This window comes from Oncorhynchus mykiss, chromosome 1, assembly GCF_013265735.2.
Source record: "Oncorhynchus mykiss isolate Arlee chromosome 1, USDA_OmykA_1.1, whole genome shotgun sequence".
NCBI classification, from domain to species: Eukaryota; Metazoa; Chordata; class Actinopteri; order Salmoniformes; family Salmonidae; genus Oncorhynchus; species Oncorhynchus mykiss.
The window spans coordinates 27,647,801-27,666,137 of NC_048565.1; the positions used below are offsets into that span (position 1 = coordinate 27,647,801).

The window sequence follows — 18,337 nt, forward strand, 5'->3', positions numbered from 1 at the left end:
GCCCTGATTCGAACCAGGGACTGCAGTGACACCTCTTGCATTGAGATGCAGTGCCTTAGACCGCTGCACCACTTGGGAGCCCAATTTTGAGCCCCTCCCTACATCTGAAGAAACTTGGGGTTTCAAAGTGTTTGCAGTCACAGAAGGTCTCCTACTACTTATTATCTTTGCATTATTCGAGGTCTACAACACTACATATTTTTAGTTATATATGACCAGTTGTCATTTTCTGCAAATAAATGCTCTAAAAGACAATATTGTTATTTGGAATTTGGGAGAAATGTTGTCAGTAGTTTAAGGAATAAAACAACATTTTAATTTTACCCAAACACATACCTATAAATAGTAAAACCAGATAAACTGATCATTTTGCAGTGGTCTCAATGTTTTCCAGAGCTGTATATACAGTATTTAAGGTCAGGACAACCTCGAGCTGCTGGGGTAACTGGAAAAAGTCCTGGACCACTAAACTAAAACAGTCTTTCTTCAGTACCGGAACATTATGTTAGCGTTAGTAAAAAGCCTGTCAGAGAGACAGTCTTAGGATCAGGAATGAATGGAGCACTATAACCCGACAGCCCTGCAGCCGCTCTCTGCACACCACTGATTTAAACATATTATATTAACACGATATTTTCATCCTGTCTTTTATGTTCTCAATCAGCTGACTAAGTGAGGTGAAGGAGATAAACAAAGAGCTGCTTTGTGCTAGCACTTAGTAGGCAGTCAGGCAGGCCACTGTGAGGAACAGAGGAAAAATACAAGCTCTCTGTTTTGTGAGACATTTTTTTTATAGTAACATGATCGTGTTACACCAAGCTAAACAAGGTAAATTGCAGATTTATAAAAAAAATGTTTTATACATCCCACTTTTTTTTTATTGTACACCAGATAATACCGAATGATTTAAACTTGAATGTATCTCCAGATTTGGCAGTTCTAGAGTAATTAACTAGAGCATAGAATTAAAATGTAGATTCAGTCACAGCTTCTTTTCTCCCAGCGCACTGTACTGTTCCAGGTGCACATATATTTATAAAAAATAACATTTTAATTCCCATGGTACAATAATGGAAAAACCTATTAACGTAGGGTAGAATCCATGAATGTACAGTTGAAGTCAGAAGTTTCACGGTTGCGATGGTGTTCTTCGGCTTGCAAGCCACCCCCTTTAACATAACGATGGTCATTATGGCCAAACAGTTCTATTTTTGTTTCATCAGACCAGAGGACATTTCTCCAAAAAGAAAGATCTTTGTCCCCATGTGCAGTTGCAAACCTTAGTCTGGCTTTTTTTATGGCGGTATTGGAGCAGTGGCTTCTTCCTAATTTGCAAATAAATTCATAAAAAATCCTACAATGTGATTTTCTGGAATTTCTTTTCTCATTTTGTCTGTCATAGTTGAATTGTACCTATGATGAAAATGACAGGCCTCTCTCATATTTTTAAGTGGGAGAACTTGCACAATTGGTGGCTGACTAAATACTTTTTTGCCCCACTGTATTTTGATTTTCCCATGATATCAAGCAAAGAGGCACTGAGTTTGAAGGTAGGCCTTGAAATACATCCACAGGTACACCTCCAATTGACTCAAATTATGTCAATTAGCCTATCAGAAGCTTCTAAAGCCATGATATAATTTTATGGAATTTTCCAAGCTGTTTAAAGGCACAGTCAACTTAGTGTATGTAATATTCTGACCCACTGGAATTTTGATACAGTGCATTATAAGTGAAATAATCTGTCTGTAAGCAATTGTTGGAAAAATGACTTGTGTTATGCACAAAGTAGATGTCCTAAACTGACTTGCATAAAAATAAAGTTTGTTGACAAGACATTTGTGGAGTGGTTGAAAAACAAGTTTTAATGTTTCCAACCTAAGTGTATGTAAACCTCCGACTTCAACTGTATGGCAATCTCCATTTAAGCACACATACTGTATTTACCAAGTATTCCCTTTACATGGTTTCATGGAAAGATCAATGTAAATGCAGCATAACCAATGCATCTATTTTCTAAATACTGAAAGGAGTTGGAGTAGGGATCATCAACTAGATTCAGTCGAGGGCAGATTTCTTCTTGAGCAGATTGTCAGAACATAATTACAAATCATTTGTAGACTGCAGATTGACCGCAAGCACCCCAAACAGATATGTTTGACTAAAACAACAATTTGTATTGTATTTGTATATGCTGGGAGTCGGAAAGCAAGCGCAGGTGGTGAGTTTAATAACAACTGGAACATCGGACAATATAACAAACACGAGTAGCGTATAGACATGAAACACAAACAGAATCAATAATGCCCGGGGAAAGAATCAAAGGGAGTGACAGATATAGGGGAGGTAATCAGGAAGGTGATCGAGTCCAGGTGAGTCTCATGAGGTGCAGGTGCACATAACGATGGTGGTGTGTAATAATGAGTAAACAACGAATGCCAGAGAGGGGGAGTGGCTCCAGCCACAGGACGCTGGCCAAAGGGACGGTCCAGAAGGACCAGGAGCGGACCGGTCGCTTCTGCTGAGGTGCGGGAACCAGTCAACCCAGCTGAGGCGCAGGAACCAGTCGACCCGGCTGAGGCACTGGAACCAGTCGACCCGGCTGGGGCGCGGAAACCAGTTGAGCCGGCTGAGGCGCGGGAACCAGTTGAGTCGGCTGAGGCGCGGGAACCAGTCGAGCCGGCTGAGGCCCGGGAACTAGTCGAGCCGGGTGAGGCGCGGGAACCAGTCGAGCCGGGTGAGGCGCGGGAACCAGTCGAGCCGGGTGAGGCGCGGGAACCAGTCGAGCCGGCTGAGGCGCAGGAACCAGTCGAGCCGGCTGAGGCGCGGGAACCAGTCGAGCCGGCTGAGGCGCGGGAGCCTGACGAGGCGGCTGAGACGTCGGAGCCTGACGAGCCAACCAAGGCTTGAGAACCTGTCGAGCCAGCTGAGGAATGGAATCCTGACGAGCTAGCTGAGGCATCCCCGGTAGCTTCGGCAATGGAAGCCTGACGAGCCAACCGAAGCTTGAGAACCTGTCGACCAGAGGCTGGTGTTTTATGGGTACTATTTAATGAAGCTGCCAGTTGAGGACTTGTGAGGCATCTGTTTCTCAAACTAGACACTCTAATGTACTTGTCCTCTTGCTCAGTTGGGCACCGGGGCCTCTCACTCCTCTTTCTATTATGGTTAGATCCAGTTTGCGCTGTTCTGTGAAGGGAGTAGTACAAAGCGTTGTACGAGATCTTCAGTTTCTTGGAAATTTCTCGCATGGAATAGCCTTCATTTCTCAGAACAAGAATAGACTGATGAGTTTCAGAAGAAAGTTCTTTGTGTTCTAGCCATTTTGAGCCTGTAATCAAACCCACAAGTGCTGATGCTCCAGATACTCAGCTAGTCTAAAGAACGCCAGTTTTATTGCTTCTTTAATCAGGACAACAGTTTCAGCTGTGCTAACATAATTGCAAAATTATTTTCTAATGATCAATTGGCCTTTTAAAACTATAAACTTGGATTAGCTAACACAACGTGCCATTGGAACACAGGAGTGATGGTTGCTGATAATGGGCCTCTGTACGCCTAGCTACAATAGTCATTTACAACATAAACCATGTCTACACTGTATTTCTTTTCAATTTTATGTTATTTTAATGGACAAAAAAAAAAAAAATGCTTTTCTTTTAAAAAAAGGAAATTTCTAAGTGACCCAAACTTTTGAACGGTTGTGTATATATTTTTTTCTTTGCTAAGAAAACATGGGTGGCCAAATAAAATCCCCCATGGGCCACCAGTTGGGGAAACCTGCAGAATAAGAATATTTGAGAAGGAAGAGGAGCACTGAGCTAGTGTCTCACCTGAAGTGCAGGTTCTTGAAGACAAAGTGAGTTTCTACGATGCCAGTGGTCTTGACTCGGGTTCTGAGAATGTCCTGCTCTGTGGGCTGGTAGTCAGGAGCACCAATCCGGTCTAAACTGTCTAGGTAGCTGGGGAGAGAGATAGAGATGCCAGTTAGGATCAATGCATTGGACTCTGTTTTCAACCCTAAGCTCTGTGGACTGAGACAGGGGGTCTGAACTCTGTTCTTCTGGGGCCGCAAGTGCACAATGGTTTCATTCACCACAGAATTTAATGAATTTACTTAAATCATCGATTGGAGAAGGAGTAGTCTGCTCTGCTCCCCTGAGCCTGGATGAGGGACAGACAAAAAGCTTATAGCCTAATGACAACCTGGCATTGGAATCAGAAGAGCTGGAGCAGTGCACTACAGTTACGAGGGCCATCGTGGACATTTTGGATAGGAAATGTCGAAGACTATGCTACATTTGAGCTATGGGCCCACATCTGAGCTATGGGCCCACATCAGCTAGAGTAGCTGGGTTTGCTTAGGACTGTGTGCAAACCTGCTGCTCCACATGCAGGAGAGGTAACAATCAAGAGAGGGAAAATAGACAATGATGACATCCATCTTGCTAGGGGTCAACAAAACATTACAGTAAGTACCTCATGATGTTTCTCACACAAACGCACACACACACACGGAGACACATTTTTTACAAACATTTTCTATTTTCATTTTCTAATCACATAGGGATAATAACAAAACAATAACAATAACAATTCACAGAGTGCCTCACGTCGTTTCTCTCGCAACCACACACTCACTCACTCACTCACTCACTCACTCACTCACTCACTCACTCACTCACTCACTCATTCACTCAAATAGAAACATATTCTCTACCGCCATCTGTGTTTATGTGTAATGGTGTCATTCACTGATCTGAGTCCAGTTGAGAGCTGTGGGGCTTCGCTTGGCAGCTTCAGTATTCAGCAGCAGTGTGTGAACATTCCAACCTGGCCACAGCCTGGTGACACAACCAACCGAGGGGGGCATTTACACTGCATAACGCAACCATAAGCTGCATGGAACCACAGTGCAGTATGTTGCTGAATGGTTTTGAATGTATGTACACGTGAAATGAGTGATAAATGAGTGATAAATGATTAACAAGTCGATGTCCAGCGGTAGATGTGCTGCATCCGTTGCCAAGCTCTCAGTTCGGGTGGCAGGGTGCCAAGCACTAATGCAGCTCATTAACAGTAGTGCCTAAATACCTGGGCTGTGTCCACACTGTCTGCCTGTCTGTCCATGATATAGGGAGGGGGGCAGAGAGGATGACGCAGAGAGAAAAATAGGAAGAGGCCGAGGTCGGGGAGATAGAGGAAGATCAGTGGGGGAGACCTGTGATGTAACTGCTGGAGCTAGAATGAGATATGACATCTGTACAAAGTGTGTCCATAACTCACACTGACATGGTCATTTTAACCCAGATGAAACCACTCCAGAGAGTGGATTCACCCTGCCCTGCCATTACAGGCCAGCCAATCTGCTCAGAGAGATGTAGTAAACCTCAATGTCTTACAGGAGGCGACAATAAGACAACTGGGGTTATAGTCATTACTGCCGATGAATGTTTAATTCTGGCCAAATCATCCACATAGGGCTGGACGATATGGTCAAAATATCACATCACTGTATTTGACGTTTTTTAATAATAAAAGTTCTAAATGTGCTTCATGAGTATTGCGTGACCCTAGGGTGTCAACACATACATTCTAAGTGATTTCAATGGGTCTTTCTCCATTCTGATTGTTATATAGTGTTCATTTCAACCCCACAAATATTTCAGCATTTTCAATTCCTGCATTTCCTGCACTCATTTGAGATAATTTCCACTCTGCCACGTGGGGTTGCACTATATCTGCAAACAATCTAGGCCTTATTTTTAACCAAATGTTGACTTGCGATTTAGAGCAAAACTCTTGGGTGAACTGTTGGAATCATGGAAATATAATGATTATTTTAATTATATAGTTAGACTATAATAGTGAGCACTTTGAATACAGTATTGTTTGACATGACAACAAATTAAAATGCCAGGGAGGAGTTATTGTGACAGAGTAGGAACCAAAGTGTTGATAAGTGTTTCCTAGGGGATCCTATAATCTTTGGCTACATTGAATGTTTACTCTTAGCTACTTCATGTAGCTAACATGTTCTTGCTTTGTGTATTCCTCTTTGATTTAGAAGATACTGTTGCACAAACAACATGCTGATTTAAGCCTACACCATGTACCACTGGTATCATCAGGCTGTATAGCTAATTACGTTTGCTCTGACATTTATTAGCTAGCTAGCGAATAGCATTAGCGATTAGCATTAGGGGCTAACAGGATGTCGGCCCACCTTGCTAAGAAAATATAAACTAGCTGTTTGCAGATGTTGCTAAGAAACACAAACAAATAGTCAATTTATATTAAGAAGCAAAGTAAAAACAGCATCGTTGTCATCAACATTGTTGCATGTGCTGCATTGACCATGCAGATTGAACTCAATTGTTTTGTGGTCGAAGAACAACAAATGTGCTTCTTGAGGGGGCGGGGCTAGGTCTGTGTGAAAAGTGGCATGGTGAGAGATTAGGAACATTTTACATCTGGCTAGAATTGATTAAGGAAATTATTTCTCAACAGAGAACAATGTCCTCATGTATGCTACCTATATCCCCCCAATAGAATCCCCATACTTTAACAATGACAGCTTCTCCCTCCTAGAGGGGGAGAGCAAAAATGTCCAAGCTCAGGGACATGTACTAGTCTGTGGCGAACTAAATGCCAGAACTGGACAAGAACCCGACACCCTCAGCACACAGTGGGACAAACACCTACCTGGAGGTGAGAGCATTCCCTCCCGCATATGCCCCTCTAGACATAACTACGACAACATAACCAACAAAAACGGGTCACAACTTCTGCAGATCTGTCAGACGCTGGGTATGTACATAGTCAATGGTAGGCTTCGAGGGGACTCTTATGGTAGGTACACCTATAGCGCATCTCTTGGCAGTAGTACTGTAGACTAATTTATCACTGACCTCAACCCAGAGTCTCTTAGAGCGTTCACAGTCAGTCCACTAACACCCTATCAGATTACAGCAAAATCACACTCTACTTAAACAGAGCCACGCTCAATCACGAGGGATCAAAGCCAAAGGAACTGAATAATATTAAGAAATGCGATAGATGGAAGGAAAATAGGGTGGAAATCTACCAAAAAACAATTAGGCAACAACAAATTAAATTCCTTCTAGACAATTTCCTAGACAAAAGGTTTCACTGTAATAGTGAAGGTGTAAACTTGGCAGTAGAAAACCTAAACAGTATTTGACCTCTCAGCTTCCCTATCAAATCAAAAAAATCAAGCAGACAACCTATGACAATGAACAACAATGACAAATTGTTTGATGAAGAATGCATAAACCTAAGAAAGAAATTGAGAAACCTATCCTACCAAAAACATAGAGACCCAGAAAACCTGAGCCTACACCTTCACTATGGTGAATCACTAAAACAATACAGAAATACATTACGGAAAAAGATCAGTTCAAATCAGTTCACTTCTGGTCAAATTGGAAAACTCGAAACAAACAACAACACAAACAGTTATCAAAAACGGAGATGTATGGATAAACCACTTATCTAATCTTTTTGGCTCAATAACAAAGAACAAATAGTAAAAACATATACAGTGGGGCAAAAAAGTATTTAGTCAGCCACCAATTGTGAAAGTTCTCCCACTTAAAAAGATGAGAGAGGCCTGTAATTTTCATCATAGGTACACTTCAACTCTGACAGACCAAAAGAGAAAAAAAATTGAAAATAAGTATTGGGTCAATGACAAAAGTTTATCTCAATACTTTGTTATATACCCTTTGTTGGCAATGACAGAGGTCAAACGTTTTCTGTAAGTCTTCACGAGGTTTTCACACACTGTTGCTGGTATTTTGGCCCATTCGTCCATGCAGATCTCCTCTAGAGCAGTGATGTTTTGGGGCTGTTGCTGGGCAACACGGACTTTCAACTCCCTCCAAAGATTTTCTATGGGGTTGAGATCTGGAGACTGGCTAGGCCACTCCAGGACCTTGAAATGCTTCTTACGAAGCCACTCCTTCGTTGCCTGGGCAGTGTGTTTGGGATCATTATCATGCTGAAAGACCCAGCCACGTTTCATCTTCAATGCCCTTGCTGATGGAAGGAGGTTTTCACTCAAAATCTCACGATACATGGCCCCATTCATTCTTTCCTTTACACGGATCAGTCGTCCTGGTCTCTTTGCAGAAAAACAGCCGCAAAGCATGATGTTTCCACCCCCATGCTTCACAGTAGGTATGGTGTTCCTTGATGCAACTCAGCATTCTTTGTCCTCCAAACACGACAAGTTGAGTTTTTACCAAAAAGTTATATTTTGGTTTCATCTGACCATATGACATTCTCCCAATCTTCTTCTAGATCATCCAAATGCTCTCTAGCAAACTTCAGACGCGCCTGGACATGTACTGGCTTAAGCAGGGGGACACGTCTGGCACTGCAGGATTTGACTCCCTGGCGGCGTAGTGTGTTACTGATGGTAGGCTTTGTTACTTTGGTCCCCGCTCTCTGCAGGTCATTCACTAGGGTCCCCCTGTGTGGTTCTGGGATTTTTGCTCACCGTTATTGTGATCATTTTGACCCCACAGGGTGAGATCTTGCGTGGAGCCCCAGATCGAGGGAGATTATCAGTGGTCTTGTATGTCTTCCATTTCCTAATAATTGTTCCCACAGTTGATTTCTTCAAACCAAGCTGCTTACCTATTGCAGATTCAGTCTTCCCAGCCTGTTGCAGGTCTACAATTTTGTTTCTGGTGTCCTTTGACAGCTCTTTGGTCTTGGCCATAGTGGAGTTTGGAGTGTGCCTGTTTGAGGTTGTGGACAGGTGTCCTTTATATTGATAACAAGTTCAAACAGGTGCCATTAATAGAGGTAACGAGTGGAGGACAGAGGAGTTACAGGTCTGTGAGAGCCAGAAATCTTGCTTGTTTGTAGGTGACCAAATACTTATTTTCCACCATAATTTGTAAATAAATTAATTAAAAATCCTACAATGTGATTTTCTGGATTTTCTTTTCTTATTTTGTCTTTCATAGTTGAAGTGTACCTATGATGAAAATTACAGGCCTCTCTCATCTTTTTAAGTGGGAGAACTTGCACAATTGGTGGCTGACTAAATACTTTTTTTGCCCCACTGTACATGATCAAATACAAATCTTAGAATCAACTATTAAACTACCAGAACACACTGGATTCTCCAATTACATTGAATGAACTACAAGACAAAATACAAACCCTCCAACCCATAAAGGTCTGGGGGGTTGATAGTATCCCAAATTAAATGGTAAAATATACAGAACACAAATTCCAATTGGCTATACTTAAACTCTTTAACATCATCCTCAGCTCTTGCATCTTCCCCAATATTTGGAACCAAGGACTGATCACCCCAATCCACAAAAGTGGAGACAAATTTGACCTAGTTGGTATGTTGAATGTTACGTTCCTTTTGATGGCATAGAAGGCGAATCTTGCCTTGTCTCTCAGATCGTTCACAGCTTTGTGGAAGTCACCTGTGGCGCTGATGTTTAGGCCGAGGTATGTATCGTTTTTTGTGTGCTATAGGGCAACGGTGTCTAGATGGAATTTGTTTTCGTGGTCCTGGCAACTGGACCTTTTTTGGAACACCATTATTTTTGTCTTTCTGAGATTTACTGTCAGGTTCCAGGTCTGACAGAATCTGTATAGAATGTCTAGGTGCTGCTGTAGCTCCTCCTTGGTTGGGGACAGAAGCACCAGATCATCAGTAGACATTTGACTTTAGATTCTAGTTGGGTGAGACCGGGTGCTGCAGACTGTTCTAGTGCCATCGCAAATTCGTTGATATGTTGAAGAGGGTGGGGCTTAAGCTGCATCCCTGTTTCACCTCCCGGCCCTGTGGAAAGAAATTTGTATAGCAGACCCTCAAGCCAAATTGAATCGAAAGCTTTTTTGAAATCAATACAGTATGAGAAGACTTTGCCTTTATTTTGGTTTGTTTCTTTGTCAATTAGGTTGTGCAGGGTGAATATGTGGTCTGTCGTACAGTAATTTGGTAAAAAGCCAATTTGACATTTGCTCAGTACATTGTTTTGGCTGAGGAAATGTACGAGTCTACTGTTAATGATAATGCAGAGGATTTTCCCAAGGTTGCTATTGACACATATCCCCTGATAGTTATTTGAAAAACAGATGCTTCACAAGTCCTCAACTGGCAGCGTCATTAAATAGTACCCACAAAACACCAGTCTCAACGTCAACAGTGAAGAGGCGACTCCGGGATGCTAGCCTTCTAGGCAGAGTTGCAAAGAAAAAGCCATATCTCAGACTGGCCAATAAAAATAAAAGATTAAGATGGGCAAAATAACACAGACACTAGACAGAGCTCTGCCTAGAAGGCCAGCATCCCGGAGTTGCCTCTTCACTGTTGACGTTGAAACTGGTGTTTTGCGGGTACTATTTAATGAAACTGCAGGTTGAGGACATCTGAGGTGTCTGTTTCTCAAGCTAGACACTCTAATGTACTTGTCCTCTTGCTCAATTGTGCACCGGGGCCTCCCACTCCTCTTTCTATTATGGTTAGGGCCAGTTTGCGCTGTTCTGTGAAGGGAGTAGTACACAGCGTTGTACGAGATCTTCAGTTTCCTGGCAATTTCTCATGTGGGATAGCTTTCATTTCTCAGAACAAGAATAGACTGAAAAGTTTCAGAAGAAAGTTACTTGTTTCTGGCCATTTGGAGCATGTAATCGAACCCACAAATGCAGATTTTTTATTTCTTTTTTTATTTCACCTTTATTTAACCAGGTAGGCTAGTTGAGAACAAGTTCTCATTTGCAACTGCGACCTGGCCAAGATAAAGCATAGCAGTGTGAACAGACAACAACACAGAGTTACACATGGAGTAAACGATAAACAATAAACAAGTCAAATAACATAGTAGAAAAAAAATAATCTATATACATTGTGTACAAAAGGCATGAGGAGGTAGGCAATAAATAGGCCATAGGAGTGAATAATTACAATGTAGTAGATTAACACTGGAGTGATAACTGATCAGATGAACATGTGCAGGTAGAGATACTGGTGTGCAAAAGAGCAGAAACGTAAATAAAATAAAAACAGTATGGGGATGAGGTAAGTAAATTGGGTGGGCTATATACCGATGGACTATGTACAGCTGCAGCGATCGGTTAGCTGCTCAGATAGCAGATGTTTAAAGTTGTTGAGGGAGATAAAAGTCTTCAACTTCAGAGATTTTTGCAATTTGTTCCAGTCGCAAGCAGCACTGGAAGGAAAGGCGGCCAAATTAGGTTTTGGCTTTAGGGATGATCAGTGAGATACACCTGCTGGAGCGCGTGCTACGGGTGGGTGTTGCCATCGTGACCAGTGAACTGAGATAAGGCGGAGCTTTACCTAGCATAGACTTGTAGATGACCTGGAGCCAGTGGGTCTGGCGACGAACATGTAGCGAGGGCCAGCCGACGAGAGCATACAGGTCGCAGTGGTGGGTGGTATAAGGTGCTTTAGTAACAAAACGGATGACACTGTGATAAACTGCATCCAGTTTACTGAGTAGAGTATTGGAAGCTATTTTGTAGATGACATCGCCGAAGTCGAGGATCGGTGGGATAATCAGTTTTACTAGGGTAAGTTTGGCGGCGTGAGTGAAGGAGGATTTGTTGCGAAATAGAAAGCCGACTCTAGATTTGATTTTGGATTGGAGATGTTTGATATGAGTCTGGAAGGAGAGTTTGCAGTCTAGCTAGACAACTAGGTACTTATAGATGTCCACATATTCTAGGTCGGAACCATCCAGGGTGGCGATGCTAGTCGGGCGTGCGGGTGCAGGCAGCGAACGGTTGAAAAGCATGCATTTGGTTTTTACTAGCGTTTAAGAGCAGTTGGAGGCCACGGAAGGAGTGTTGTATGGCATTGAAGCTTGTTTGGAGGTCAGATAGTACAGTGTCCAAGGAAGAGCCAGAAGTATACAGAATGGTGTCATCTGCGTAGAGGTGGATCAGGGAATCGCCCACAGCAAGAGCAACATCATTGATATATACAGATAAAAGAGTCGGCCCAAGAATTGAACCCTGTGGTACCCCCATAGAGACTGCCAGAGGACCGGACAACATGCCCTCCGATTTGACACACTGAACTCTGTCTGCAAAGTAGTTGGTGAACCAGGCAAGGCAGTCATTAGAAAAACCGAGACTACTGAGTCTGCCGATAAGAATAAGGTGATTGACAGAGTCGAAAGCCTTGGCCAGGTCGATGAAGACGGCTGCACAGTACTGTCTTTTATCGATGGCGGTTATGATATCGTTTAGTACCTTGAGCGTAGCTGAGGTGCACCCGTGACCGGCTCGGAAACCGGATTGCACAGCGGAGAAGGTACGGTGGGATTCGAGATGGTCAGTGATCTGTTTGTTGACTTGGCTTTCGAAGACCTTAGATAGGCAGGGCAGGATGGATATAGGTCTGTAACAGTTTGGGTCTAGAGTGTCACCCAGGCTGGTAATAGGGGTTGCGACATTGGCGGCGGACAGTTTCAGAAATAGAGGGTCCAGATTGTCAAGCCCAGCTGATTTGTATGGGTCCAGGTTTTGCAGCTCTTTCAGAACATCTGCTATCTGGATTTGGGTAAAGGAGAAGCTGGGGAGGCTTGGGCGAGTAGCTGCGGGGGAGCTGTTGGCCGAGGTTGGAGTAGCCAGGAGGAATGGCCAGCCGTTGAGAAATGCTTGTTGAAGTTTTCGATTATCACAGATTTATCGGTGGTGACCATGTTACCTAGCCTCAGTGCAGTGGGCAGCTGGGAGGAGGTGCTCTTGTTCTCCATGGACTTTACAGTGTCCCAGAACCATTTGGAGTTAGAGCTACAGGATGCAAATTTCTGCTTGAAAAAGCTGACTGCGTGTATTGGTTCCTGACTTCCCTGAACAGTTGCATATCGCGGGGACTATTCGATGCTATTGCAGTCTAAAGAAGGCCAGTTGTATTGCCTCTTTAATCAGGACAACAGTTCTCAGCTGTGCTAACATAATTGCAAAAGGGTTTCTAATGATCAATTAGCCTTTTAAAATTAGCCTTTTACACAACGTGCCATTGGAACACAGGAGTGATGGTTGCTGATAATGGGCCTCTGTACGCCTATGTAGATATTCCATAAAAAAATCCAGCTACAATAGTAATTTACAACATTAACAATGTCTACACTGTATTTCTGATCAATTTGATGTTATTTTAATGTACCAAAAAAAAGGCTTTTCTTTCAAAAAGAAGGACTTCTAAGTGACCCCAAACTTTTGAACAGTAGTGTGTTTCCCATGTTAATAAAGCCCCTTAATTGAATTGAGAGCGGAGAGAGATGACCCAAGTAGCAAAGTAAACTATAAAAATGGACGTTACCCACGGCGTATCACATTTAACAAACTAAACATTCAAATACCGGTATAGAAGGTAAAGTAAAAACCCAAACCGTTCCGTGCATCAATACCGGCATATCGTAAAATACAGTATACCGCCCAGCCCTACATCCACATCATATTCACACAGCAATTTCCCCTCTGGAAGTTCAACTTGTAACCCCAAATCCAATAAACATGATGAGAATATAGGTTACAGCCTCCTGTGCCTCCTTGAATTTACTGTTTCATTATTCCAAGGTAGCACACTTTCCTCTCCAACCTCTCTGTATCTCTCCTTTCTGTCCATCACTGATATGTTCTCTCCTTTTCTGTTTTCCTCTCCCAGTTGACCATTCCTCTTATCTGTATTTGCCTTTCTCCCCCATTGGGATGTATTGTTTAACCTCAAATAGGAGCTGCCAATGCAAATTACAGCCGGCTGTAAGAGGGGGATTTCCATAAAGGACTGTGAGTGGTCTGTTGCAGTCTAGTCTCATACAGTGTCATAGTCTCAGTTCCAGCTACAGCAAGTGCTCTATGAAATTAAGTGTGAATCTCTGTTTACTTTGGAACAGAAAGGGCACAATCCAGTGAGGAGTAAGCAGCAGAAAGTGTGTTTATTCCTCTGCCATGACACAATTGACATGTTCTATCCAACTGGATATCAGTGTGCTCTTCAATGAAATACTATCTCTCCAGTGTCTTCCAGCCAAACCTCCCTTGAAATATCTACTGGAGTTCATGAAACCAACATCCATATTTTCCACCAGTAACTAATATGATGAATAAAATCCCAAGGGAAGTCTTGGGGATTTGAGGTCTGGTATTTTATGTCACAAAAATGTAGTTGCTCTGTGGCTCTGCAACCCAGTGGTGTTCTATAGAAATGAGGTTCTGTGCTGTTAGGATTAGGCTGGGTCATCTGGGGTCTGTTCAAGTGGTGTAGAGGTGGAGTGCAGAGGGAAGGGGGCTCTCTCTTTGGTATGGGGAACTCATATCTGTCCCTCACTACTTTGGCTCCCTGCCAGTAACATCCTCCCCCTCCCACACACCATCCCCCCTCTTCCCTCACTCTCCTCCCTCCTCTCCTACCCCTCCTCTTCATAATCCAGTTTGAGTGCTCTGCCTGGCAACACTTCTCAGCAACAAGCCTGCTGTCGGCTGCTTCCCTTACATAGCAGATCATTAATGTTGCAGGTTAGGATAATTAGGTTAAGGTTAGGGAAAGGGTTATGGTTAGCTAAAATGCCCAAAAATGCAACTTTTGACATCAATTTGACGTGACTCACAGACAGCGGGTAGAAACGAGGAAGATCAGAAAGTAGAGGACTTTAAGAGAAGAACAGAGAGAAAAGAGATCATTAAGTGTCCTGTGGTACACCACAGTGGCATGGTAGGGCTGGAGGTGGGGGTGGGCCACACATGGTTACAACTTATCTGATGGGTACCTCTGGTAAAGTTGAAAGTTGATGTGGTAAAACACAGCTCTGCTTCAGTGAAGCTGATGGGTGGTGAGCTCTGTAGCACAAAATGGCTGCCATGCATGATTTTGTTGGGAGCTATGATATGCTTGTTCTTTCAGTATCAGCTGATTGTTTTAGTTGATAAGATGAACACTGTATTATTAACTGGGAATCTTCAAATGGGTTATTTCTAATGAATATGCACATTGTGAATAAATGGGTCACAAATGAAGGGCATCCACGTGCCCGTACATGTCTGAGGACATATCCAGAGACATTCAGAGAGAGAGACAGAGAAGAGACAACTGTCATGTGGGCTACCTTCAGACATATACAACTCAATGAGTTATACAACGTTTTCATAAAGCAGACTGGGATAAAACAACCCAATCTAATCTGTACGATAACATAATCATGCCAGACATTGGCATATCAAAGTCTACATGGTGTGTCTTGAGTTTCATGTAAATGTGAAATAAATGTGTTTCATAAACATATTGTTGATTGAAAGAAAATGGAATGCGATACTATGGGCTTAAGCTACCCACCTCCTTTGAGAAGCTGAGCCACTCGCCACAATCATTGTCTCTCTCTCCTGCTCCGGTGTCACGGTGTATCGCTGGAGCTCTCCATACTAGTCCTCATGATGACTTACTGAACCACCACACTCACAAAGACAGCTGCCTTTAAATGTCTGATGTTTTGCACTTAATCAATGCAGCATTCATTGATGATTCAGATTGGGTTAGCTGGGATGGGAAAGGGGGATACCTAGTCAGTTGTACAACTGAAAACATTCAACTGAAATGTGTCTTCCGCATTTAACCCTCTGAATCAGAGAGGTGTGGGGGGCTGCCTTAATCAACATCCACGTCATCGGCGCCCGGGGTACAGTGACTCACAGATAGCACTGCCTTGCTCAGGGGTAGAACAGATTTTTACCTTGTCAGCTTGGGGATTCAATACAGCAACCTTTCGGTTACTGGCCCAACCCAATGCTCCTACCCACCAGGCTACCTGCCGCCCCAGGATAGGGTGGATGAGACGATGGACACACCTGGTGGTTGTTCTCTCTCTCTCATTTTGAGAGTTCACTAAAGTGTCATGAGAGAGAGCACCACAGGCTCCTAAATAAACTACATAATAGCTGATAGCTGATGCTAAATTCTCTCTAGGTCTTTCTCTCTCTCTCTTTCTTTCTCTCCCTCTCTCTCTCATTTTGAGAGTTCAATGAAGTGTCATGAGACGGATAATATCTCTCTGACTGACACACAAACACACACTGTTTAAGAAAATCCCAAATTCAAGCACTCAAGATCTCCCTCCAAAACCTACATGATTGTGTGTATGTGCACATATAAATACAAAATAAGTGTTTGATACAAATTCATATTTGTTGAATATGACTACAGTCACATGGACATAAATTAATGGAGTGAGTGGATGATGTTTATGTATGTGTGATCCACAAACAGGAGCATCATTTGAACAGAGTAATGAGAGTTGTATTGATCCTGTAGCACCCGGCCCTCCTGTAAGGGGCGGTAGAGGTAGAGCAGTACTCACTATTGGGCGGAGTCATTGAGCTGGTATTCTCGGGCGCGGCTGAAGCACTCCTGGATGCCGGAGTCGGACCACAGGTGGATCATAGCCCCCAGGAGCTCAGGAGAGTATGGCTCGGTGTCCTCCATACGACTCACCACGTCACACACCAGCTTAGCATCAGCCTGAGGAGGGAGAGGAACAACAGGTACATTACAGCACAACCTATAAACACTAGCCTGTAGAGAGGAAAAGGCAAAGCACTCACATTAAGTATTCATACCACAGAATAAAACCATAGAGGTATTTGTGCAGAGATAAAAAATACTCCTAAAATTACAGTGTAAATAGAAAATAGATACAGTTGTCGGAAGTCGGAAGTCGGAAGTTTACATACACCTTAGCCAAATACATTTAAACTCAGTTTTTCACAATTCTTGACATTTAATCCTAGTAAAAATTCACCGTCTTAGGTCAGGTAGGATCACCACTTTATTTTAAGAATGTGAAATGTCAGAATAATAGTAGAGAGAATTATTTATTTCAGCTTTTATTTCTTTCATCACATTCACGGTGGATCAGAAGTTTACATACACTCAATTATTATTTCGTAGCATTGCCTTTAAATTGTTTAACTTGGGTCAAACGTTTCGGGTAGCCTTCCACAAGCTTCCCACAATAAGTTGGGTGAATTTTGGCCCATTCCTGACAGAGCTGGTGTAACTGAGTCAGGTTTGTAGGTCTCCTTGCTCACACAAGCTTTTTCAGTTCTACCCACACATTTTCTATAGGATTGAGGTCAGGGCTTTGTGATGGCCACTCCAATACGTTGACTTTGTTGTCCTTAAGCCATTTTGCCACAACTTTGGAAGTATGCTTGGGGTCATTGTACATTTGGAAGACCCATTTGCAACCAAGCTTTAACTTCCTGACTGATGTTTTGAGATGTTGCTTCAATATATCCACATAATTTTCCTCCCTCATGATGCAATCTATTTTGTGAAGTGCACCAGTCCCTCCTGCAGCAAAGCACCGCCACAACATGATGCTGCCACCCCTGTGCTTCATGGTTGGGTGTTCTTCGGCTTGCAAGCCTCCTCCTTTTTCTTCCAAACATAACGATTGTCATTATGGCCAAACAGTTCTATGTTTGTTTCATCAGACCAGAGGATATTTCTCAGAAAAGTACAATCTTTGTCCCCATGTGCAGTTGCAAACCGTAGTCTATCTTTTTTATGTCGGTTTTGGAGCAGTGGCTTTTTCCTTGCTGAGCAGCCTTTCAGGTCATGTCAATATAGGACTGTTTTACTGTGGACATAGATACTTTTGTAACTGATTCCTCCAGCACCTTCACAAGGTCATTTGCTGTTGTTCTGGGATTTATTTGCACTTTTCGCACCAAAGTATGTTCATCTCTAGGAGACAGAACACGTCTCCTTCCTGAGTAGTATGACACGCTGCGTGGTCCCATGGTGTTTATACTTGCATAATATTGTTTGCACAGATGAAGGTAGCACCTTCAGGTGTTTGGAAATTGCTCCTAAGGATGAACCAGACTTGGGAGCAAGAGCTCTTGGCTGATTTATTTTGATTTTCCCATGATGTCAAGCAAAGAGGCACTGAGTTTGAAGGTAGGCCTTGAAATACATCCACAGGTACACCTCCAATTGACCTAAATAATGTCAATTAGCCTATCAGGAGAATCTAAAGCCATGACATAATTTTCTGGAATGTTCCAAGCTGTTTAAAGGCACAGTCAACTTAGCGTATGTAAATTTCTGACCCACTGGAATTGTGATACAGTGAAAAGTGAAGTGAAATAATCTGTCTGTAAACAATTGTTGGAATCACTTGTGTCATGCACAAAGTACATGTGCTAACCAACTTGCTAAAACTATAGTTTGTCAAGTGGAGTAGTTGAAAAACAAGTTTTGATGACTACAACCTAAGTGTATACAAACTTCCGACTTCAACTGTACATCCAA

The 18,337-nt window shown here is 42.8% G+C and overlaps 1 protein-coding gene across 2 annotated transcripts in view; it reads right to left on the bottom strand.

Moving 5' to 3' along the window:
- The window catches only part of LOC110520292 (guanine nucleotide-binding protein G(o) subunit alpha), a 150,768-nt gene that overhangs the window by 16,800 nt on the left and 115,631 nt on the right, over positions 1-18,337 (bottom strand). For both annotated transcript variants that reach the window (XM_036974922.1, XM_036974925.1), the window contains exons 4-5: positions 16,377-16,537; positions 3,834-3,962 (exon numbers count right to left, since the gene is read on the bottom strand). In XM_036974922.1, coding sequence (XP_036830817.1) covers positions 3,834-3,962; positions 16,377-16,537 — 290 coding nt within the window. The remainder of the gene's footprint in view (positions 1-3,833; positions 3,963-16,376; positions 16,538-18,337) is intronic.